We start from the raw sequence: 24,086 nt of genomic DNA, 5'->3' as shown, positions 1-24,086 counted from the left end.
TTGACACAGTAGACAATATAATCTAATCATCCAAAGCTTGTGGAGGCAACTGTGACATTACCATATTGTGAAGCATTTAAGCGTTCAAACCATTCTTAAAGGTCTTGTGGTTCGGTTCTATAGCCATCGCTTTTGCTAAAGAACCCCTGAAGGAGCCCCCTTCTTTCAGAGTGAAGGATATATTTTAACCACAGAGGGCTTAAAGTTTGTGGATTGTCAGACATGAAATTCTAAACAGCCTCCCACCAGCTAACAGACAGCCATGGCCAAAAATGTGGCAAGGTTGTCATTTTAAGAAATAAGTGCTGTCATGTTTTTGGCTATGGCTGCACGGCCAACTCAAAGATGCGGAATTGGCAAGGAGCTACTTTCTCCTCAGCTGTGGAACACGATTATGCAGTGGCTTCATAAACAGCATGTGATTCAGCGCTACCCAAAGGTTAATACCCATTCTTAAGCCCATTTATCATTCCAACAGAAACTCTGATGAATAGAGCAGGTCCGCTAATCCCTGCAAGTGCAACTGCATTTAACAGGATAATGATGTTCGTGCAGATGGCGAGTCCTCGACCACTAATAGCTTTTAAAGTAGTGTGACATGCAAAGCAGGCAAAAAAAGACGGCGGACAGATAAATAGCGAGGGTCCCTCTGCTCTTGCCATTACGGGTTGGCACAGGCTGGTTATGTTCCACCGGCTCCCAGTGCCCAGTGTGCCGTTGTTGCGAGTCCATGGCTGATGATCCGGAAATCTTCCTTCATTAAGCAGCTTAGTGTATCTTCTGTACAACAGGATTTTCACGCCTTGCCGGCTGTGGGGACAGCCAGAATATGTGCAGAGCAGACTGTTTGCGCTGGTCTGGTTCCAGCGCCTCCAGGGAGAGATCTGCCAGGCTAATGCCTAACCTTCATGGCGAATAACAGTGCTGATTTACGTAGGTGTCACAAGTCAGATTGCGCTAATATTTGCTGCGTCTGCAGTCTGGCCCAGAGGCCTTAACTGACTCACGACTGATGCGTATTGGCTTTGCCAAGCATCACTGTCCTAAGAAAACCTCTTATGCCCAAAACAGTAACTTTATAAGAGAAGGAAAGTGTCATAATTATGAGGAGTGGCAAGTCTATTCAGACATTCCTGTCCTGGTCTTACTTCACTTGTATCTGGTCTCGATTTTCACAGTGTTACTAGATGAATCATACATATGAGACATCGATCAACAGTTATCAGAGGCACCTCAAAAGTCTTAGGCCAGGGGTCGGCAACCCAAATGTTATGAAGAGCCATTTTGTCCTTTCAACAAAAATCAATCCGCCTTGGGAGCCACAACATTTTATGTTATTGAAGTAACGTTTTACTCTCTTGGCTGAAACGTCTTAATATGTGCTGATGTCCTAGTATAAACTAAAAATATAATATAAACAAAAATGCAGACTTACTTTGCTCTGTTTTAGGTTTTAGCCCAGCTATAGCCACTTTTCTCACATCGCCAGCAGGAAACTTTTCTTCAAAAGTGGAATAGTTTCTTGAAAAATGTCTCTAAACATTTGATTCTTACAAGGCTGAAGTCAGCTTCTCCTTCACCAGCTTCCTGTTCTAATTTTCCCACTCCACCTTAAATAACACTGTAACTGCTGCACCATTTAAAGTGGAAAGGAAAAAATGCGCACAAGAAGCTGGCGAATGTGAAACTGACTTCAGCTACTCGACTTTTTAGTGTTTGACAGTTTCTCGTTGTAGATTAAACACATCAGGAAACCAGCTGGAGTGCTGGTTATAAATGCAAAAAAGTCCATTTGTTTCTGAATTATCAATGTTTGTCTTAAATCTTTCTCTTTGCCTTTTTGTTAGCTACTAGCTGTCTATGTTGCTATGGTGACCAGCAGTCTGTGCGCCAACCTTCAGGGTTAAAGGGTGAATTAGCAGTTAAAGGCTACATTAATTCCAGCCTTTAAGACCCTTTAGTGTTAAAACTGTGTTGAACGATCAGCAGAGCTTTATTTTACTACAAAAGAGGATTATTTTATTTTTTACCTAATAATCTAATTCTGTTGTGGAGCCACAACAGGGCACTAAAAAGAGTGGCATGCGACTCCGGAGCCACCGACCCCTGGCATAGGTAGATATGTATATGCCTGACTTTTTTAACTTAACATAGCAAGTGCACAATTGAATTCAAATCAGCAATGAGTTTTACAGTTAACTGTAATGGCTTGCATGTTAACTCTGCCCGAGAGTCTTTGGGAGGTAACATCAGGACAAGCAAGTGACATTGGGCTACACAGCATGCTAACAAAGCTAACCACAAAGCTAGTATTTAGTAGTCACCAATTAGTGTGACAATTATATTTCAATATATTTTTAAATTTTGTTTTTCACTGAACTGCAGTTGTTTACCCTGGTCAAATTCAACATTTTGTTGAAATGAAAATAAGATAAAATATCATCTACAGGGAACAAACCTGTGGCATTTTCTGCAAATTTTAATGCACAATTTCTATTTATTTGCTGAGTTTAACTTTGCATACAATATAAAATGTGCCATAACTTTTAGACAGGCCACATTTTATGGTGTTTTTTTTTCAGGAAGTAAAAGTAATTGTGCTGTAATTAAAATGTGCAGAAGTGTTCCCTGTGTAGGGGGTGCGCTAACTTATTTTCACTTAAAACAGGCGTGTCAAGCTCCATTCCTTGCGGACCAAAACACTGCAGACTTCCTCACACTGCCTCGTTAAACACACCTGATTCAGCTCATCAGCTAATTAGAAAGGCCTTCATGATCTGAATTCAGAGTGTTAGATGAGGGTAAACGCTAATATCCACAGTAATTTGACCTGGGACTCCTAAACTGTTGCATACGACTGTATATCTTTAACGTCTGTGAAGATCACTGTGAATGTGAAAATCCCTTTAAACCCCAAGGGCCCAATTAGTTTCATAGTAGTTACTGAATAATAAGTGTAAAGATTAATGGCTGAATAACAAGCCTGCAATTCAAGGGGTTAAAACGCTTGAAAGCTTTGCTTTTTAATTGGACCAAAACCAGAAAAAAGGGCTTCCTAATTTTGTGGCATGGCTTTGAGTAGCATGCGCCATATACCCATAGGCAGGGACATGGGAAGTGGGGGCGCTGAGAGGGCTGCATCATCCCTAGATTTCAAGACCGTTAAAAGGGGAGTTCTACTGTTTTTTTGGTCAAAACTTTGGCATAATTCACTTGTTGAGACGTAATCAAAGTCATTCAGAGTGGTTAAAATGTTTAATGGCAGAGAAACTTACAGACTCTGATTTCTTTACAGTGGTGCTGAGAGGAACCAGGGGTCACAAGGTCTACAACAGGGCAAAGCATGCTGGATTGCATCTTTTTTAACCCCTTAAAATCTCAGGCTTATTACATAGTAAGGCTTATTATTCAGTAACTACAGGGACTTCAATGCAAACTGACTATTTTTAGGTTACAGAAGTGTGTAATAGAACTTTGGCCATGTAAGAGTGTTAAGAATGCTGCCAGTCTAATGACGTCACTTCAGTGCGCAGTAGTATTAGCTTTCATATAGCAGCATTCATATTTTGACACTTTTACAGCTGCAGACTACAGAATGGCGACACGACTTCTAGGTCTATTACTTACTTTACTTAAACTTGTTCTCTAAATAAAGTAAAAAGTAAGGGTGCCACTTTAAAATAAGACTACCCTTAATCAGGTTTTTGAATGGCCTACAATTAGTTTATTGATGGTTATTAATTAGTTCATAAACACCTTAAAAAGCATCAATAAACAGTTAGAGCACATTAATAAAGTAGGCAAAAGTGAGCTGTTATATTTGATGAACATGAATATGAGAAAAGACTGACAGGTTTAACACTGACTGATGAAAAAGACACAGTAAGATCAGTGACCAGCAACATCCGAGCTCAGCATAGTTAGGCAAACAACATGTCAGTGTTTCCCTTCTTATTTATGTGTTGTAACTGCTTACTAAAGATTTTTAAGGTATGTATGAACAGATTAATAACCATTAATAAACTATTTTTAAACCATTCATGAACCTTTATAAGAGTACTCTTATTATAGTGGAACCAAAATAAGTATATTGGTTATATTTATGTTATAGGCATCACAACCCCTGGTTCCTATTATCAACACTGTAAAGAAATCAGAGTTGGTAAGTTTCTGTACAAGGAACCATTTTACTTTAAACCACTCTGACTGGCTGTCTATACATCCGTAAGACTTTAATTATCTACATATCTGGATTATCTGTATATTACAATAAAATGATTAACCTCAAGAGTGAGGGGTCCGACCAATCACAGTATAGACTGTCACCAACATACCAGAATGAAACCAAAAAGAGTATTAGTAACCAAATGTTAACGACTAAAATCAGTAGATTCCGTGCCTCGCAATTATACTTGATTAGATGTGAAAGTATAACGTAAATATGTACGTAAATACTAAGGAAAGCACAAATCAATCAAAATTTTACTTCACTATGTGTTTCTGAGTCAATGCAGCTAATCAAACCCCTGCCTATACCTCCACTGTTCACCTCTGGGTTTTGACTCTAGCAACGTGACGTCCTTCTTGTTCCTCGTGCTTCTTGGACCGAAGGAATGACCTGCTCAGACCTGTGAAGAGCCTGAGCGGTTTCATTAACCTCCTGCTTTCCTTTTGCCACCTCAATCTCAATCTGTAAGCGCCTCACTTTCTCTTGATCTGCGCTTGTGATGGCTTCCAATCGCAACCGAACAGCAGGACTCCTGTTCCAAGAGAAGGCAGCCTAGACAAACAAAGAAACAAATGCTCTCTGCTGGAGGAGATCTCAAAGACGCACGATGTGTGCACAAGTTCATTATCTACAAAAATGCTTCGTTAGATGTTTAACACTTCAAATTACCTCTGAAGCTTTGTAAATTTAAATGCTTTTGCTCGAGGGAATTTCTCTTTAAACAATTTAGCCAATTACTCTCTTCTATGAGTGTTTCTAATTCATTATGTATACAGGCCGTCTTTATTCTCTAGTAGAGAGCTCCATATTTGCATAAAGAGATGGATATATTACTGTTTTATAATCATGTAGTCTTTGTTTGAAGGATGTTCCAAGCAAAATGATTTATATATTACATATTACTCATTTATTTCACAACAAATTAATCGCTACAGCGTCTCCAGCAGTCGGCATTTCTGCTTAGCTGTTATGTAGGCAGATTCAGGTCAGTCTCAGCTAATCGGGAGAGGTCTTCAGGCCTTCACCTTGGCCATGCCTTTGTGGAGATCTTTTGTAATACTCCCTATGAGCCTGAATATCTTGTTGTGTGTGATTTTTTTTTTTCGTGCCTCCTGTCAGCAGCTGAGAAATGGGACACATATAGAGGCTCGTGGCTTCTGATTCAGCTCTATTTACCCTCGGGGTCCACTCAATTGTTCCAGGGTCACCTAATTTCACTTTATGCTGAGGGAAGAAAAAAGACGGACCAAATGAATTGAAAAGCAACACTCTCAGGAGCAACATGTCACATCGGCTCATGCTCACGAGCCCTGTTCTGCTCGGTTCCCCTGTGTTCCTAAAGCCAATATGCAGTCCGAGCCTGTGTGTCACTCTGTTGCGCAATGTTGCCTCAGGATAAATAACTCATTTTCGTCACCTTACACTGACGTGATACATATTTAATGACAAAGAAAGAGATAATAGTGAAGGGAAGAGTTTGATAAAACAAAAATGATGTACTCTCTGCAAGTGCATGATTTTAAAATTGTTACTGGCACCCGTGGAGGAGAGTTCCCCTCAGAAAATCAATTTTTCATCATTTTTCATCCATCCATCCAATATGATTTATGTCTGTTAAAGTGTGGAGTTCATATAAATAAGTCTTTTGTTTAGAAATTGCTTAAATATATATGTTGTCTAGAAGCAACAGAGTGACTAGCTTGAAGCAAGTGAAGTGTCCACTTGACAGAACACTGCAGGTATCATTTATTTTTCATTTAGAAATACTTTTTATTCAGAATTATTTGCTTATTTAGGAAATCTAACTTTTTTGGTATTTAACTATATTAGTGGCTAAAGTCAAATCAGTCAAATCTGTCTTGAAGCAGCAGTATATGTTGGCATGTGGCATGTTTTACTAGTTTTATGAGTTTTGTATAATAAAACAAATAATAAAATAATAAATTACTTGAAGACGACCAGATCCTTTTTATGCTTTAGCATGGTTTAACTGTAAGTTGGTTACTTGTTACAAGTAGTTAGTGCGCAACAAATTGAAACATTACTTCACAATGTTTCATCCTGGTAACACGGTTATGTTGAAAAAAAATGAAATCAAATTTCATATTTTAGATATATAAAGATGTATAAATTGTGTAGTTTTTCAGTTCCATTATGAATATTTAAACTGTTTTTTATTTTAATGATTAGATCCATTTTATACAAAAAACACACCTTTTTAGATGTAAAGCACTTCATAGATCTGGCTTGTAACTCACTCACTAACCCACATTTAGCAGGCTAAATATTCTCCACAAGGGGTCCCCACTAGCAGTCAAATACTTTCTGAGGCTTCAGAAGTGCAGAGCTTTGCTTGACTGCCTCTGTGTGTCCTTGTTTTCAACACTGCTCTCATAATGTGTGCAATAGAGAGATATTGGGGTCTCCTTGCCTGACATGAAGTTTTTAAAACCACCAAAAATACCACTTCAAAGTCCGTCAACAGCTGCTGATGAAAGCTTTTTACTGTGAAAACTAAAACCATCCAAACAACTGCTTAAACAAATCTCATTAGAAAATGCCACACCGTAATGTTAGTGGATTAATCTCTTGACTGAAGCTTAATGCTTTTCATTACCTTTGATGCATTTTATCTCAGCACAGGCTAATTTTGTGTCTGGAATATCTTTACAGACAGTAAACAGCAGCACTGAACAAAACACAAAGCCTGTAATAAAAGATCACACATCTTGCGGCCTAATTTTGTTGGGTTAATGAATTGCTGCCTCTTGAAATTTCATGAGGCCTCGTTGTGACTGTCGCTTGTCACTTTTGTTTTGGCCCAGCAAACAAATTTCCTCAAGTGTTTTCCAGGGATCTTGGCACTTGAAACACTGCAGACACTTTAGTTGCTTCCAAAAAAATCTATGCAGTTTGCCAGAGACAGAGCCTTTGCTTACTAACAATCAACAGTAACCATTATTTCTTCTCTTTATTATAAAAGTTCAGCCTGTTTATAATCAGTTGTGTGGAAGCAAAGAACAAGCAGACAAACATAAACAGGTAAATAACTTTAATCTAAAATGCAGTACTGAAGATAAAACTGTGCCGCATCACATTTGAATGAATAGTGCAATTGTTGACCACTAATGAGGTAGTGAAGCAGCAGCATGAAACGAAGTCATCGACTCGCTGGAATAATCAGCTACCAGACACATGCTTAGCGAGTTATTGCTTTCAGGATCATCTAAAATATGCTTGTAAAAGGTGCTTGAGTCTACAATCAATCATTGTGTGCAGAGTAACTGGCACTGCTACTGAGATGAGAACTGAATAAAAGACCCAAGCCATGCTGTGCCAAGCCGAGCTCATGCTTACACCTGACTGGAGCTCCAGCTTTCCCTCCCCTCTCGTCTCCATCGTCACCAGGCTAGCGAGGCCTTTCCCTAATGTGCCGCATTCATTACGAGGTGCGCTAAATTAGCTCTCCGACTGGCTCGCGCGCTAATTAGTGTGATGCCTGGGCTTTCTCTGAAACATTTTTCTTCTTGACACAGTGAATAAACAAAACAGCTAAATCCAAAGCCCAGTCCTCATCAAACCTCCAAGCTAGCCTACATACAAAACACGACGCTAAAGAAAGAAGCTAATGAGCTTTGTTGCAGTCAGCTCAGGCTAGGCCAGGCTTCATAAAGAAAGTACGAGCTAAACTGCTTTCTTCAGACACAACTGATATTTCATTTCAGGCAAGGGTAATACAGCATAGGCGCAATCACATGGCGCTAGCCTGGCTACGGTTAGCTGATCTGCTTTATTTGTCAGTCATGTTGGCTAAGCTGCGGAAGCCATGATACTAGCAAAGCAGCGCGGGTTTCAAATACTCCTGGTGCTGTTGGTGAATTTGGTGGTGGTTCTAATCGGAGCCTGTGTGGTCTGGGCTTCAGGACTGCCGGAATTCTTGCGGAAGCAGTAGACCCCATAAAGACGGAACTTTTTGTCAGGGAAGCCGAGGTTTCGGACGCCAGGCTCGGAGCCTCCGCATCGGGCACGAGGGTTGACGATGGGGTAGCGGACGCTGCCGTCCTCCACCCAGCCTGCCTCACAGCGGTCCAGAAGCTGGAACTTCCAGGCAGCGTAGAGCTGGCCCACTTTAGCCACTGCTGAACCGTCACGCTGGCAAGCCTTCACAGCCTCGGGGTAATTGACCTTCTTGAAGCGTTTGAGGAAGTAAACCTGGCCTAAAATAGACACACAAGAAAGTCTAGTAAACAGAAAAGACTTTGAAGAGATTACAGTTCTCCATGCTTTTCCTTGCCCAGAGTCTAAACTGTGCTTGGAATTTCCAATCATACAGCACTGCAGAGGCCCGAAAACGCATCCCCAGCCGTGCAAGGCAAGAGCTCTCCATCAAAACGACTATAAAGTGTTTCTGTTTTCTTTCACTGTCAGAAAGTGAATTTCAGAAATCAAAAGGATCTTGACTGTGGAGAACCACGACGAAACACAATGCAGTTTCATCTGCAGGCCTGAAGCTGAACTGTCTTCATGCCTGAGACAAAACTGATTTTCACTTCTAAAGACCTCTATCTCTCCACATCCCTGAGCTCACCCATCAGTGCTCTGTTTGTTGATATGGCTGCTGTCTGTTTGCAGGAGTATTGTCTCATATTTCCCCAGGGGCCATTCTGTAAAGGTCCTCCAGCTGGTCAGTGTCAGAGTATCAGCTGCAATTGCCCTCGCTGTGAGCATGCTTTGAGGATGTAATGAAAAGCCTGTTGGCTCCCCAAATTGCAAGTGGACCCAAAGAGCTGTAATGCACTCATCTGACATTACAGCACTTCTCTACAAATTGTTTAAACATTAGAATAAAACACACGCAACACGCACACACACTTCCTCCAAAAGACAAAATGAATTTGGTTCTCCTTGGACTTTACACTCATTATTCCTACACAGTCACGATCTGACTCTGCACCCCAGCCGTCATAATAAATCATATTTCCCACCAAAATTTGATTTGGAGAATTTTGTTGTAGCAGATGCATCATTCTGTCAGCACCATGTTGGGCGCGTGGCGCTGCGAGCTGTGTTTCTGCAGGCTCTTTAATCAGCATCTGCCTGCAACCTGGACCTCGCTGGAACTGGCACCGTTTGGCGAGGGCCTATCAAAGGAGGGGCGATGAAAACAGAGGCAGGGGCCCTCCGGCCCTTTCGGTAAGAGCTGAGTTAACAAAGGCTGGCCCTCGTCTACCTGCCTGAGGCCTCCCTAGATCACAGGGGGAAGCAAACGACCCCCTTTAGCCTGGTTAAAAGATAAGGAAGTGAACAATATTTTTCACAGGATGTAATCAATAACAGGAACTAAATCATTTTCAACTTCCATGGCTGACTTCCCAGACCCAGATTAAGGCTAAGCCTAGACTTAATAGTGTTTTCAATGTTAAATCACTGTTGGCTTTGAAATCGAGGCCAAGACATGGTTTAATCCATGCCTGAGAAAGCACCTCCCACCAAAGTAGTTAATAACATTATTATTCCATTCAGATTCTGCTGTTATTGAATAAAGTGACTGATTTCACTGACATTTTAATATGCCTACCATACACACAGTATGTTAGCTCAAAGAGCCATTCTTTTATTTCGTTTTTATTAATCGGAAAACTGCATTTTAAAATAGCTAACTGAGTTTTCTTTCTGTCAGTGAGCCTGTCGCAATCATTAATTTAATTTTAGCTGATGATTATTAAAAACCACCAAATAAACAAACATTACTTGCCGCCGCCCTCTAAAGGTGTTAACATCAAATAAACAAACATTACACAACGCTGCCCTCTAAAGGTGTCATTACCAAACATCAAATAAATATATTACTCACTGCTGCCCTCTAAAGGTGTCATTACCAAACATCAAACAAACATTACTCACTGCCGCCCTCTAAAGGTGTCAACATCAAATAAACAAACATTACACAACGCTGCCCTCTAAAGGCGTCATTACCAAACATCAAATAAATTAAACATTACTCATCGCTGCCCTCTAGAGGCGTCATTACCAAAAATCAAATAAATAAATATTACTCACTGCTGCCCTCTAAAGGTGTCATTACCAAACATCAAACAAACATTACTCACTGCCGCCCTTTAAAGGTGTTATTAACAAACATCAAACACACATTACTCAATGTCCCCCCCCAAGGGTGTTATTAACAAACATCAAACAAACATTACTCACTGCCGCCCTCTAAAGGTGTTATTAACAAACATCAAACAAACATTATTCACTGTCGCCCCCTAAAGGTGTTATTACCAAACATCAAGCAAACATTACTCACTGCCACCCTCTAAAGGTGTTATTAACAAACATCAAACAAACATTATTCACTGTCACCCCTAAAGGTGTTATTACCAAACATCAAGCAAACATTACTCACTGCCACCCTCTAAAGGTGTTATTAACAAACATCAAACAAACATTATTCACTGTCGCCCCCTAAAGGTGTTATTACCAAACATCAAGCAAACATTACTCACTGCCACCCTCTAAAGGTGTTATTAACAAACATCAAACAAACATTACTCACTGTCGCCCCTAAAGGTGTTATTAACAAACATCAAACAAACATTACTCACTGTCGCCCCTAAAGGTGTTATTAACAAACATCAAACAAACATTACTCACTGTCGCCCCTAAAGGTGTTATTAACAAACATCAAACAAACATTACTCACTGTCGCCCCTAAAGGTGTTCATAACAAACATCAAACAAACATACAGAAACACTGAGACATAAACATATTATATTATCAACTGTAGAAAATAATTGGGATCACTTCAAATAACTGCGACCAGGTGATTACATAATAACTGTGACAGGCCTAGCTGTCATAATAACTGTGAGGTTGCACAAAAATTTGTTTTCAGTTTTCTTTTCTGCTCACTGTATTCCTGGTGGACTGCACTCACCATTGAGCTTTGAGGTGAAGCAGAAGGCATCGTAGCGCTCGTCCTCTTTGTGCCGGTAGCCGTAGTTGCGGACTCCAGCAGGAGTGTCCTTGCGGCCGCACTGATCTCGTGGGTGTGCAATGGGATACTGCACCGAGCCGTCCTCCAGCCAGCCAGCGTTACACCAGTCCAGCCCCTCCAGCCAGGCCTTGTGAAGCTGGGAGTGGGAGGCTAAGATGGCATCCTGCTGCTTACACGCTTCTTCCGCCTCATGGTAGTTCAGCTTGTAGCGTCCAAGCCGAGGGTAGTACGGGAAGACAACACCTGTAGATTTTACTTTTGAATTAAACTTGGATCAGCAGTATAAGTACAACACAAAGTCAAAAGTTACCTTATTTTGAAGTTCAAATTTTCTCTCTCTTATTTTACAGTTAAAGTAATCTTTTGGCCAAAAATGAAATTTACACAATTTATTATTACCCATGTAGTTTCTTGGCCAAGACATTTGCTTCTTTAGTTTAGCACACAAGCTAGAAAGCTAATGTAGCTAACAGTGGAAGATTGTAGCCACAAGCTTAGCAACGCACATATCAAAATTATCACATAAACGCTGTGAAACAGAGTTGTTAAGTAATCTCAGATAGACATGGTTGGATGGTTCCTGGTGGAATACAAATTAGCTATATTAGCCTCGTAAGCACAGGTCAGTAGGCTAACATGGTTAAGGCCTTTCTTAAGTTACTGCCCACTGAGAAAGAGATCTAGCTCATTTGCAATAAAGTCATTTAAAAAAAGCTTCTGACAGGTAATGTCTATGATGTCATTAGAACAAGTCTTGAATCTAGCCCAAACCTTCAAGGTCCAGACTGACGAATCCTGTGTCATCCTCCATGTCGTTGGTGACCTCACACTCGTAGCGGCCGTAGTCCTGCAGGGTGACATTGTGAATGATGACTGAGGCGTCCCCTGGCCCGGCCTGCTCCAGAGCCACACGCCCACGGTACGGCCCGAATGCCCGCTGCTGCCGGCCAAGAGCCACAAACACATCCTCGAACTGAAAGGCATCCGTCACCTTGGTCCATTTGATGCGAATGCGGGCTGGATCAACGTTCTCAGGCTCGTGGTGAAAGCGGCAGGGCAGTGTGATGGTACCGCCACGATGTGTGATCACTTTACCCGGAGCGGTCTGTACAATCACTGCTCCAGTATCATCCTCTAAAACAGAAAAAAGGAGGCATAGGTCTGACCACGCTAGCTTGGATGGTGGTTCCAAACTATGCCAGCAAAATGCCCCCCACAGCTTAACAGAGTCACCGTACCCCTTCACTGTAAGGGTCAAACATTCAGGCTTGTACTGTTCTCTTAGTGTAAGCTGCACTTGCCCACTTGTGGAGAACATGGTGAAGAACGACTCATCTGATCAGATCACTTCCTTCCACATCTCTGTAAACCAGTGCCTGTGGTTTTACATCACTGAACTCTCAGATGTGCATTTATCTTTGTAATGAGGGGTTTATGCACTGCAGCCTTACTATAATATCTCTCTCAGTCTGATCACGTCCTGCATTGACATTACCTGGGGAACAGTTGCTCTTCTGTTTTCCTCGCATTATCCAATACTGCATGAGCATCATGGTCATTCAATGTGCGCTTTCGACCCCAGTTTCCAAACCTATTTACTGATGTCTTATTCATAGATCTAAATGCAGACATCATTTCAGTCACATTGAAGTCCATTTGAAACATTAGCCTTTGTCTTTGTGACTGAGGCTCCTTCTATTTGTGCTCTAATAATTAGGGATGCACTGAAATCTAAGCCGCCAATGTTTTCAGCACAGCACAGATGTGTTAAAACAGTTTGAGCAGCAGCAGATAAACAGTGAAACACTCAAACACGGTCCACTGCAGCTGTGTCCTGTGCAGTCTTACATGCTTTTAAGCATTATCTGATTTAATGTTTTTAAATAGAAAACACATAAATAATATCAAGTAATTTAATATCTTTTAGTAATTAACTTTTTACCTCTAGTTTTGAAAGCTGTTACTGTAGTCATGAGATCCTCCTTAGGTTTATGGATGTTTCTTCTCTAAAAGGTGAACACTGAAGGGAACTGCATGCTAATAACGCCTCCTGCTGGAGACACTTAAGAGTGCTAGACAGGAGTTCCAAAAGCCACGCTCACATGCTTCACATCCTCAAAAATGAGGTGTTTCCATCTTCATAGAGGTGGCGCTCTGGAATTCAGCTTTAGATGCTTTTGGGATATCATGAAGTGTTATATTTTCATAATTTTGCAACTTTAAATATTTTATATTACAGTGTTTAGCAAGCTGTTTAGATTAGTTCTACAGTTGCCTGTCAGTTCTTATTCCCTATTGCTTCCTTTGAAGCATCCTCAGAATTAATATTTTAACTCAAACACCCAATTATACATAAAATAATCTTTTCTTTTGGTTATTGGCTGAGTGTGTCCTGAATTTTGGTTTATGTTTGGTCAAGAATAATTGGTGCATTACTACCAATAATGAACCCTCTTTCAAAACCTCTTCAAACTTTTCGTCATCCTATCAAAATCGAGGTCAACTGGGCCTGTCCAGCATTTTCATAAATGTCACAGATCATGATAGGATATTGATTGTTTAACTCTATCATCTGCATGCTTCTCCACTCATTTATTCAAGCTTTCCAAATTTGTTGTATCATATATACCAATTTTTTTAATAAATGGAGTATTTGTTATTTCAAAGCTGTGATCATTTTTTTTGGCAAAGGAACAGCTTGATCAAACATGCTAATGTGGCTAACAGTGAATGGAAGCTAGAAGCCTCCAATTAGTGGGATAACTGGTGGATGTACAACTTCACTGACTGTCAGCAATATTAGCATTTTGGACTGAGCTATTGCTTTAAGTCCTGCATTCTGTGGGGATTGTTTTTTTGTCCGGTAAGCACATGATTTCTGGTCAGTCTTATTTAAGCAGGCCAACATCCCACGCCTTGATTTCTTTTGGGAGATTGTTTAGATCCACAGGAGACCCCCAGGAGCTGCATTTCATTTCAGACGCACGCACTCCAGGCCTCTCCTTCTTTCATTCTGAGTGCCCTGGGCAGCTAAACAATGTCCCGGCTCAGCACCGTCTGTGCTTTTCAGGACAGATCACAGTGCCTAAAATCAGCCCTGACATCTGGTCATTAAAACTCTCCGCTCAGTGTCTGTCCGAAATGTTTGTCGCCAACGAATGTGTGCCGATGAAAGCTGAATGGTAAACAGATCCTCGCATTAATTCAGAGCCTGACATCTAAAGAGCCAAGGATGTGTTTGGGCAAAAAGGACATAAATTAAAAGCCCATGTCATGGTAACCACAGACCCAATTCAAGGTAATTTGCAGCTGCCAAAACACCGTGAACCCACACCATGATGGGGACAACAATGCAGCCTGCTTTTACAGAGGCCTGTTTCACGGCAGATGACAAAGAAAAGAGCAGGACAGCACATGGCAGCACACCACTAATATCTAAGCAACAGAATCTACCCCTTTACTTAACCCTCTGGGGTCTTAAAGTGTTTACTGCATGTGTACTTACTTTCAAGACCAACAAACTTGCTCATAAACATGCAGAAGCTCTAACTCTCTTCATATATTTCATGCATTCCACTTGACTGGAGTCTTAACCTAAAACTTATGAGCCCTAACAAAAATAAATGAGCACGAAGGATACACAAGGACAGGCACTAAATCTATAAAATTATGAAGGTCTCTTTCACCTCCCCCAGGACTCATGCAGTATACGAACAGTGTGAAAGCACAGTGTGTGCAAACTGTTTGTCCCTGAACATCACACTGTATCATACAGTACTGTGCAGTAAGTCAGAGACCACACTTCATTTATTGAATTTCTAGTCAAACAGCTGTTAAGTACAAGTATGTCATTTTTCAGGAGTACACAGAAGCCTTGTTGACTAAATATAATATCATTTTTTCAGTATTTAGTGTGTCCATTCTTTGCCATTATTACAGCTTCCATTCTTTTCAGAATACTTGCTTTCAGAAATCTGCAGGGATATTTTTCCACACCTCCAAAGTTCAGTCTTAGAAGCTGGTTGCATTTTCTGCTTCTCATGGTCCAAAAAGCCCCAAACACATTTAGTGATGTTGAGGTCTGGACTCCAGCCCAATGTTCTGAGCAGCTTCTTAGCTCGATTTGTGGTTGTTTTTTTGTTTTTCTTTTTCTCTGTTTAATTTTCTCAGTAAGGGCTTCTTTACAGCTACACATCCTTTCAGACCCATAGCACTGAGTTGTCTTCTCACACTGAAAGGATGGACAGAAACACCTGTGGATTTTTTCTGAAGCTTGATTTTCTCCTCTCTCTCAAAGATGAAAGCTTTAGGTACTGTTTATCTGATGGGGAGAGGTTTGGTGGTCTACCAGGTCTTGCATGCTTGTTAGAATCTTAACTGTTTTTTGAACTCCAATTTTGGAAACTTCTGTTTTTCACTTCTTTTCCTTTGACTTTCCTCTTCCTTATGCAAGTGAATTATCTAATCTCCACATGAATATCTAGTGACGCTGGTGACATCCCGTATAAATAAAAATAATACATGTCCACGACTTAGCAAGGCTTTACTAAGTCGTGGCCATGATTTAACTATCTCATTCCCACGCCTTACTAAGTCATGGCTACACATTAGGATCTCGTTCCCATGCGTTAATAAGGTGTGGCCACGCATTATTTTTATTTATATGGGATGTCACCAGAAGGGCTCTAGTTTAGACTGTAAATTAAGTAAATAAAGGGTGATGTCTGGCTTTTACACAGTACTTTGTATTTCTCTTGAGCATCTGTTAAATCATTTGTGCCCAAATGTTTCCTGACAATTAAATGCATATTGTTGCACTACAAGTCACCCATTTAAACAGGTTTAACATTTATTTTCCCTGTATCTATAAAGGTTCTTTGTACAGTTGTATTCTTTGATGTCTTAATATGCTGTTATTTCATTTTTTAGGTTTTTAGAAAAGAGAAAAGACGGGTACAAACCCGAGGTGCTTTGGTCTAACATGCTTGCTTAGTCAGTTTAGCGTGTTGCACTTTAAATGGCCCATATCATGGTAACCCAAATGTTCTTATTTTTGTAAATAAAGGAGTTGTATGCAACATGTAAACACTGTTAAAGTTTCTAAACTTACCACACTTCCCAGTCAGTATGGTCTGTTTTGAATTCATTGTTTTTGTGATGTCACAGCCATGAGCACATTAACATACATCCTCCTACTCAGCTTACAGCAGTTTAGCCTGTCTATTCATGATGAAGTCAGACGGAGTGTTTCAACATGGACTGCATTTTGAATGAGTCAGAACAGAGGTCATTTACATATATGAGTTTTATAGGCACAGTAACAAAAAGCTGTTTAACCCCTTAACTCACAGCATTAACAATAACATGCTATAATTTTACATGAATAATTTTTTACATTGAAACAAATAGAGAAATTGTGCGGAAAGTGCAGATTCTAAACTTTTAATCAATATCACATTTGTGTCTGTAGGAAGAAGTAAAAAAGGAGATATTTTATTTTTATGTGAATGTAACGAAAAGTTATTGTTTTGTGTGCCATCTTGTTTTGAGGAAAGAAAAGCCATTCTGTACATTTTTGCTCTATTTTTGTCATTTTTTGACATTAATACAAATTGAAAAAGTCAGAAGTGCAGACTTGAACCTGTCTGTTGAGTAAATGTCATTCATTATGTAACTGTGTAATTAAATATGTAATTGTGCAATTATGTTTGAATAATATAGCAAGCTGGCAGTAGTAACTCAATTTTTATGGGTTAAATTTTCACATAAACATCAATTTTTAGTAGTTACTGAATAATACATTTAAATATTAATCACTGAATAATACAGTTTAAGGGGTGAATTCTGAAGGATAAGAAAAAGTTGATAATGGTCACAGAGACATTAGGAGATAGCCATGTAAAGAGGAATTCTGACCATTTGTGGTTCATAAACCCACACAAACATGAAAGAATTGGACCTTACCCAGGACATGCACCACTTTCCTCCTCCCTTTGTCCGAGTCAGCAGGGTAAGGGGTCGTGGCGGGTGAGAATAACAGCACGGCGCTGAGCGATGCCAGCCACCACAGCTTCACATGAAGCTTCAGATAAAACACAAGCAGTAAAGAGGGTTATTTTCCAGTCACAGGGTGGAAGAAAATCAATGGAACATAGTTATCACAACATTTGAATTAAAAAATTTCAGTATACAGATGTCCAGGACTTATATTTTATTATTTAATTTATAATTATATTTTAACATGTATTAAACCTGATGGTAGACACAGAAATCCATTGTTTTTTAAGTCCAAAAATGAGATTTTAAGTCTTTTTTTCCATTCTGGTAAGAAATATAGTGTCAGCTATAGTAGAAGCCAGTGGATAAAACATCTGACTGAGGTTTGATTCGTAGTCCAGGCAGGTGTGCCTCCGTTACAGCGATAAGAGTCGCTGAACTAGACGTCTAAAGCCCTATTCGGACAGGATTAATTTTCCAAGGGAGGTGGGGTAGTGAAAATTTACCTCAGGATGTCTGAAATGTTATGAGCAATTCGCACAGAATAAGAAATCTCGGTATAAATGACAGAGATGGAAGTGGCTACTTGATTTATGCGCTGCCTTTACTCCAGAAATGTATGAAGCCCCTCTGGTGACGTTCTGTATAAATAAAAATCATGCATGGCCACAACTTAGTAAGGCATGGGAACAAGATAATTAAGTTGTGGCCACGACTTGGTAAGGCATGGGAACGAGATCCTAATGCATAGCCCCACACCTTTCTAAGTGGTGGCCACGATTAATTATCTTATTCCCACACCTTACATTATTTTTATTTATACAGGATGTCACCAGCAGGGCTCCGTAGGAAAAAGGGTAGAAAAGAAATTAAAACATTAAACTTAGTCCTTATTTCCTTTACCCTATTTACCTTTCTGTTTTAACCGAAGTGATTGCAGTGATTCATTAGCATCACCATTAGCTGAATTCACAGCAAATAGTCAACTTCAGTGCATAAAATCAAACTTGTTTCTTGTAATTTTCACATGTTCTGAGTTGTACATGTAAGACAGGACAGTAATGTTAAATATCAACCTGATTTTAGCCACAGAAAACAACGAGGCTGAAGTTGGCTTCCTATTCACCAGCTTCTTTTTCAAATTTTCTCTTTCCAACCTTAAATGGTGCAGCAGTTACATTCTGGGGTCTCCGGTGTTCAACTGCCGCACATTTAAGGTGGAACAGGAAAATTCCAACAGGAAGAGGAATTCTGTTAATCTCAGTGTTACTGAGCTCTGCTAAAGCCTGAGTAGACTGATAAATCAATGTGATGATCAGTTATTGATCTCAGTGTTACTGAGCTCTGCTAAAGCCTGAGCGGACTGATAAATCAATGTGATGATCAGTTATTAATTTCAGTGCTACTGAGCTCTGCTAAAGCCTGAGTAGACTAATAAATCAATGTGATGATCAGTTATTAATCTCAGTGTTACTGAGCTCTGCTAAAGCCTGAGTAGACTGATAAATCAATGTGATGATCAGTTATTAATCTCAGTGCTACTGAGCTCTGCTGAAGCCTGAGTGGACTGATAAATCAATATGATCAGTTCTTAACCTCAGCGTTACTGAGCTCTGCTGAAGCCTGAGTGGACTGATAAATCACTATGATCAGTTATTAATCTCAGTGATACTGAGCTCTGCTAAAGCCTAAGTAGACTGATAAATCAATATGATCAGTTATTAACCTCAGCGTTACTGAGCTCTGCTGAAGCCTGAGTGGACTGATAAATCACTATGATCAGTTATTAATCTCAGTGATACTGAGCTCTGCTAAAGCCTGAGTAGACTGATAAATCAATATGATCAGTTATTAACCTCAGCGTTACTGAGCTCCTCTGAAGCCTAAGTAAACTGATAAATCAATATGATCAGTTATTAACCTCAGTGTTTCTAAACCCTGCTGAAACGTGAGTAGGCTGATCCTATTCGCCAGCTTCTTTTTCCACCTTAAATGGTGCAGCAGTTACATTCCGGGGCCTCGGCCGTTCCACTGCCCCACATTTAAGGTGGAACGGGAAAATTCGAACAGGGAACTGACTTGAGCTTCGCCAGGGACCACAAGTAAGCGTATCCTCTGTGTCTCCATGCTTAACAAACTCCGTTTCCACAGAATATGATAGTGTTTTTACCGATTCACATAGGATTAATATAAACTGATGTTATTTTTATGGCTGGCATTACAGAAGATAAAAGGCGCCGGAATCTTCACTGACAGGGCGCATTCAGACGGGAGTCACTGAGAAACGCCGGTAATAATTACATTACCCTATTGTAAGCTGTGGATCTAGAGTGTACGTTGCTAAGCCTTGGAGTGCAAATGTGTAAAATATTTGCATTTCATAATTATAATCTTATAAAATTCCTGCTGAGTGGGTTTGGCACCATCTACTGTTTGGTCAGCATAATGCAGCCTCGTTTCGTTACTGGACACCTCAGGGCTAAACCGCCTGAGGACGTTGCTGTGGGTAAGTAACGTTACTCCTCCCGACAGCGACCCAAAGAACATCCAAATAACACAGTAAAGCACTGTAATGTTCCGTATAGCTTCTATATTCAGAAAAAATACCTCTTTAGATACCAATATTTCTAAGTTTGTGTTGTCAGAATGAGGTATTTCACTCGTTTTACTGTCAGAGCTAACGTACGCGAGGCTGTGCTAACGTTAGCTAACCTAGCTTGTTTTGCTTGGACAGATAAGCTCACCAAAGTAGGAATGAGCCCGAATTCTGTGGTTGCCGTACTCACTGCAGGTAAGTTAGATTGTATTTCGTTATATTTCTTATTTTATTTGTGTCCATATGTGCTGTATGTATCCAATTTAATAGATTCAAGCTGTGTCTACGAGCTATCAGGCTAGGGCGTTGGTTTAGCGGTCGAATAGGTTGTTAGTTTCTGGTTTTCACCGCCAGATGGCAGTAGATTCTTTTCAGATTCATTTTCTGTGCTGGTACTTTGCAATTAATCATACAATGTTTTCATAAAAACAGATGATGCTTAAGTGAAACCTGATTTGTCTGAAGTATAACATATTCATAAATGAATCTGTATATCTGATTTAGGCATAAATCATTTTTTGGAGTTCTAACTTAAGAAAAAAGGTAGTGTCTGGGCTGCCTTAAGATTTTAGTTATATGAACTACGTGTAACAAGTTGATAGGGCATAAAACACATTTTTGTTTCATTAATTTACTGTTCGAAAATCTTACGCCAGCTCAAACAGAGACACTAGATTTTGCAGTTAAAACAACATTTTTCTACACTTACCAGGTAGTGTATTGTATATGATAATATTAATAGTAATTTACATACAATAAGATGAACAAATTACGAATTAAACTACACTTTGTTGTTTGGTTGTCATGCTCAGCCCTGCTGAAAAAAAAAACAGCCCAGACCAGCAGGCATTCCATGCTGGCCTAGTGCTGGTTGTCACCCAGTATGGCCATGGTGGTTGACCAGCGTACCAGCATCCAAACCACTACATATGCTGGTTTTGCTGGTGATCAGCCTAATAACCTTCATTGCTGCTGACCAGCATACCATCATCAAAAACACAACATATGCTGGCTTTGCTGGTGGCCAGCAATGATGGTCTGTGCTGGTTTTTCTAAGAAGGAGTTTAGGATGAACAGCATCATCCACAAGCCTGTGTCCATGTCTCGGCAGGGCAGGACGAACACCACAGCAGGCTACGTAAGAAGTTTTTGTTGATGAGTCTGCTTCACAACATCACAATACAGTTATGCAGAAGTTTGAATACCAGTCAAATGACATGCTTTGTTGATTTTCTAGTGGAAATATGTTAACGCATCCTCTACAGGGAACAGACTTAAATATGACATTTTTCCTGCAAATTTTAGTGCACAAAGTCTGTTTACTGATTTTAACATATTGGAGAAGAATCAAACATAAAATACAAAACATTCACATAACTTTTATAACAGGCCACGTTTTATGTTTTATTATTTTACCAATATGTTAAAGTCAGCACATAATCAGTAATTGTGCATTAAAATGTCCACAGGCGTGTTCTCTGTAGAGCATGTGTTAACTTCATTTGACCAGGGGTGCCCAAACTTATATTTGTATATCAATCACATTTATACTTATATAACATAACTTTATAAATCACAGTCGAATCGTGATGATATTGTTTTGTGATGCTTCTAGTCAGTCTCACCTCTATCAAGCCAAAATACTGATACGAAGGAGGGCCTGCAGGCTCAAATGACAGGACAGCTGTTTCTTCTTGTCATTATATCACGTTTTATATCATAAACAATCAACGGGTTAGGATGTAACTAAATACAACTATTGGGAATATGTATTCAGGGTAGAGACATTTAGCGTCTATATTCAGTCCAAGTTACATTTTGAAAAGGCAGTTTTCAGAATACACTTACTTTTTACATTTTTAGGAAAGTACTTTTAGAATATTTATCCACTAAATAAAAAAACACAGTATTCAAAAGAAACATAATCACTGCTTGTGTAACTGTTAACTATGCTCTGCTGAAGCCTGAGTAGACTGATAAATCAATGTGACAGTTATTAATCTGAGTGTTTCTGAGCTCTGCTGAAGCCGGAGTAGACCGATAAATCTGGTGATGAGTCAGTTATTACTCTCAATCTTACTGAGCTCTTTTTGAGGGTTGATCAAACTAATCATCTCCTCAGCAGAGGACATGTTTGTGAGTGATAAATTTAGCATCGGTGTTGTCCTGCTTGAGGGATTATGGGAGGAGTAGTGGAGTGAAGCAGGTGGTGAGAGAGAAGAAAATGTTTAAAACTTCATTTAAATGAAAAGCAATTTTTTCATTAAACATATTAAGAGAATAATTACATGACAAAAACTGCCAACAAGTAACAGTGAGGAACAGAGTGAATTAAGTAAATAAAAGATTCCCCATCTGCGAAGATGTATTTGAAATGTATTCTGAATGTGGTACTTTTTAATATATTTAATGGAATATGTTACTAAGTACATTTAGGACCCTGTCTGTGTTATTGCGACAGAGCCATTTATACAGCTAACCAGTTATGTTCCTCATAGTTTTAATCACATCTCATTACTGTATGTATACATGTGTTGTGTGAATGAGAGAGATCATTTTGCCCTTCTGTCTCTTCTGCAGCTGTCCTGACATTGAGCAACATCATCACAAAAACAAACATGCTGCATTAAGTTGGCCAAATAATAGGCTATAATGCCCTATAACCTTTATTCAGACCAACATGAGAGATCTGCTATAGCTCACCTTTATCTGCATGGGGAAAGAGAGGAAAACAGCAGTGCTGCAGTAACACCACAGTGGCATAAAATAACCTACACAGCTGAACTGAATATTTCTGTCTCCTTGAGAATCCCTGACTGCAGTGCTCTGTCGCATTTAACTATCAAGATTACAAAGAAGATGCATCTCACTGGGATTTTACGGCGTGCAACGACAATATCAACTTACCATCGTCCCGGCAGAAGAGGCTTTTACTGACTGCTGAAGTGTGGGTTCCTGAAGTGCAGTGAAATTGTCAGACAGAGAGTCGCTGTGGTGCAGTTCAGTCCTCCTCTCCTCTCCTCTCCTCTCTATCTACTGCAGCTCCAGCAGCTCCAGTCCCCTAAGACACGCTTTTTAGGTTTTGGCAGAAGTGTGCTTTTTCAGAGTAAGACAGATGGACGTTTCTTTACTTTATTTCAGCCAGAGAACTCCAACATGGCACCTGGATATTTTCAGCTATTTTTAGTGTTTATAGCTCCATCCTTCAGTGGATATAACGCAAGGATGAATATTAGCTGGACAGAGAGAGTATTAGCCAACTATTTGGGGTTTATTAGCTGACCCTGTTAAGATAACGTTAGTAAACACGTTCATACTAAACTTGCTGAAGCGAATTTCCCCGTTCCACCTTAAATGGCAGCAGCTGCGTTCTCGCGCCGCACCATTTAAGGTGGAACGGGAAAATACGAACAAGAAGCTGGCGAGTAGGATACAGCCTGAAAAGTAGTTTGTACTCACTAATGAAAGAACTTTTTCAGGAAACAAATTCACTCGTAGCTGATAAACTGTCCTGCCAAACGCTTAGTCTTAGCAAGCTAACGGTTAACGCAGACTTAGCGAGCTAACGTTGTTGTAGGCTAACTTTAGCTGCCCAGCTAGTTGTTTGTGTACGTTTTTTCCACCGAAGGCAACAAATGTAAAAGTCATTTCTGTGTCACGCAACGTCAAAATTATGGGATTTTGATATATTTAATATTTTTATACAACAATTCACCGCTGTTTTTGTCGATTACTCTGGGGATTCAGCGTTAGCTTTCTATACAGCTGATCCGAGATCAGTGTTATGGAGGGGAATTAGCTCAAATGGTAGAGCGCTCGCTTAGCATGCGAGAGGTAGCGGGATCGATGCCCGCATTCTCCAAAGACCCAAACTTTTCGTTTTTTTTTAAATTATCGCGAACATGTCAGGAAAGAACAGAAATAAAGGAAGTATGATTATGGCGTGTAACAGGCAGGAGGAAGACTTCTTATTTTTGACTAAAGGTCGCGCATTCTTAAGTGTATTTGACTGTCTTTTGTTAGGATCTGTGGTCGCTTGCATGTCTTAAAGGGGAATCCCACCCATGTTTCCAAATATTTGCGTAATTCCGTCGTTAGGATGGAAACAAAGTAATCCAGAGTGGTTTGATATGAAGTGGTCCACTGTAGAAAAAGTTACAGATACATATTTTCTTTACAGTGGTTGTAACAGGAACCAGGGGTCGCTGTGTGTACAGCAAAAATACAGCCATTTTACTTACTGTCCAAAACCACCAGTGAACCT

General features: G+C 39.9%; 1 protein-coding gene and 1 non-coding gene across 2 annotated transcripts; one reads left to right on the top strand and one right to left on the bottom strand.

The window, feature by feature from the left end:
• Window positions 1-7,265: 7,265 nt before the first annotated feature.
• Window positions 7,266-23,064, bottom strand: hapln4 (hyaluronan and proteoglycan link protein 4). The gene is made up of 5 exons (XM_036587134.1): window positions 22,730-23,064; window positions 17,194-17,311; window positions 12,001-12,363; window positions 11,170-11,472; window positions 7,266-8,445 (listed from the first exon to the last, which is right to left on the bottom strand). The coding sequence occupies exons 1-5, from the start codon at window positions 22,730-22,732 to the stop codon at window positions 8,081-8,083; spliced, it is 1,152 nt and encodes a 383-aa protein (XP_036443027.1). The 5' UTR covers window positions 22,733-23,064; the 3' UTR covers window positions 7,266-8,080.
• Window positions 23,065-23,611: 547 nt separating this feature from the next.
• trnaa-agc lies at window positions 23,612-23,684 on the top strand. Its single transcript has one exon. It is a non-coding gene; the product is annotated as a tRNA-Ala (tRNA).
• Window positions 23,685-24,086: the final 402 nt, after the last annotated feature.

The sequence above is a fragment of the Colossoma macropomum genome, unplaced genomic scaffold (genome assembly GCF_904425465.1).
Source record: "Colossoma macropomum unplaced genomic scaffold, Colossoma_macropomum, whole genome shotgun sequence".
Classification (NCBI taxonomy): Eukaryota; Metazoa; Chordata; class Actinopteri; order Characiformes; family Serrasalmidae; genus Colossoma; species Colossoma macropomum.
Note: the sequence above shows the minus strand (reverse complement) of the source record. Positions and strands in the feature narration are given on the sequence as shown.

Excerpts from the sequence above, each read along its gene's own strand:
- hapln4 (XM_036587134.1), bottom strand. Across the intron at positions 11,473-12,000 it reads CGTCAGTCTGGACCTTGAAG|GTGTTGTCTTCCCGTACTAC; the intron begins GTTTGGGCTAGA and ends TAAAATCTACAG. Across the intron at positions 8,446-11,169 it reads CTTCACCTCAAAGCTCAATG|GCCAGGTTTACTTCCTCAAA; the intron begins GTGAGTGCAGTC and ends TGTCTATTTTAG.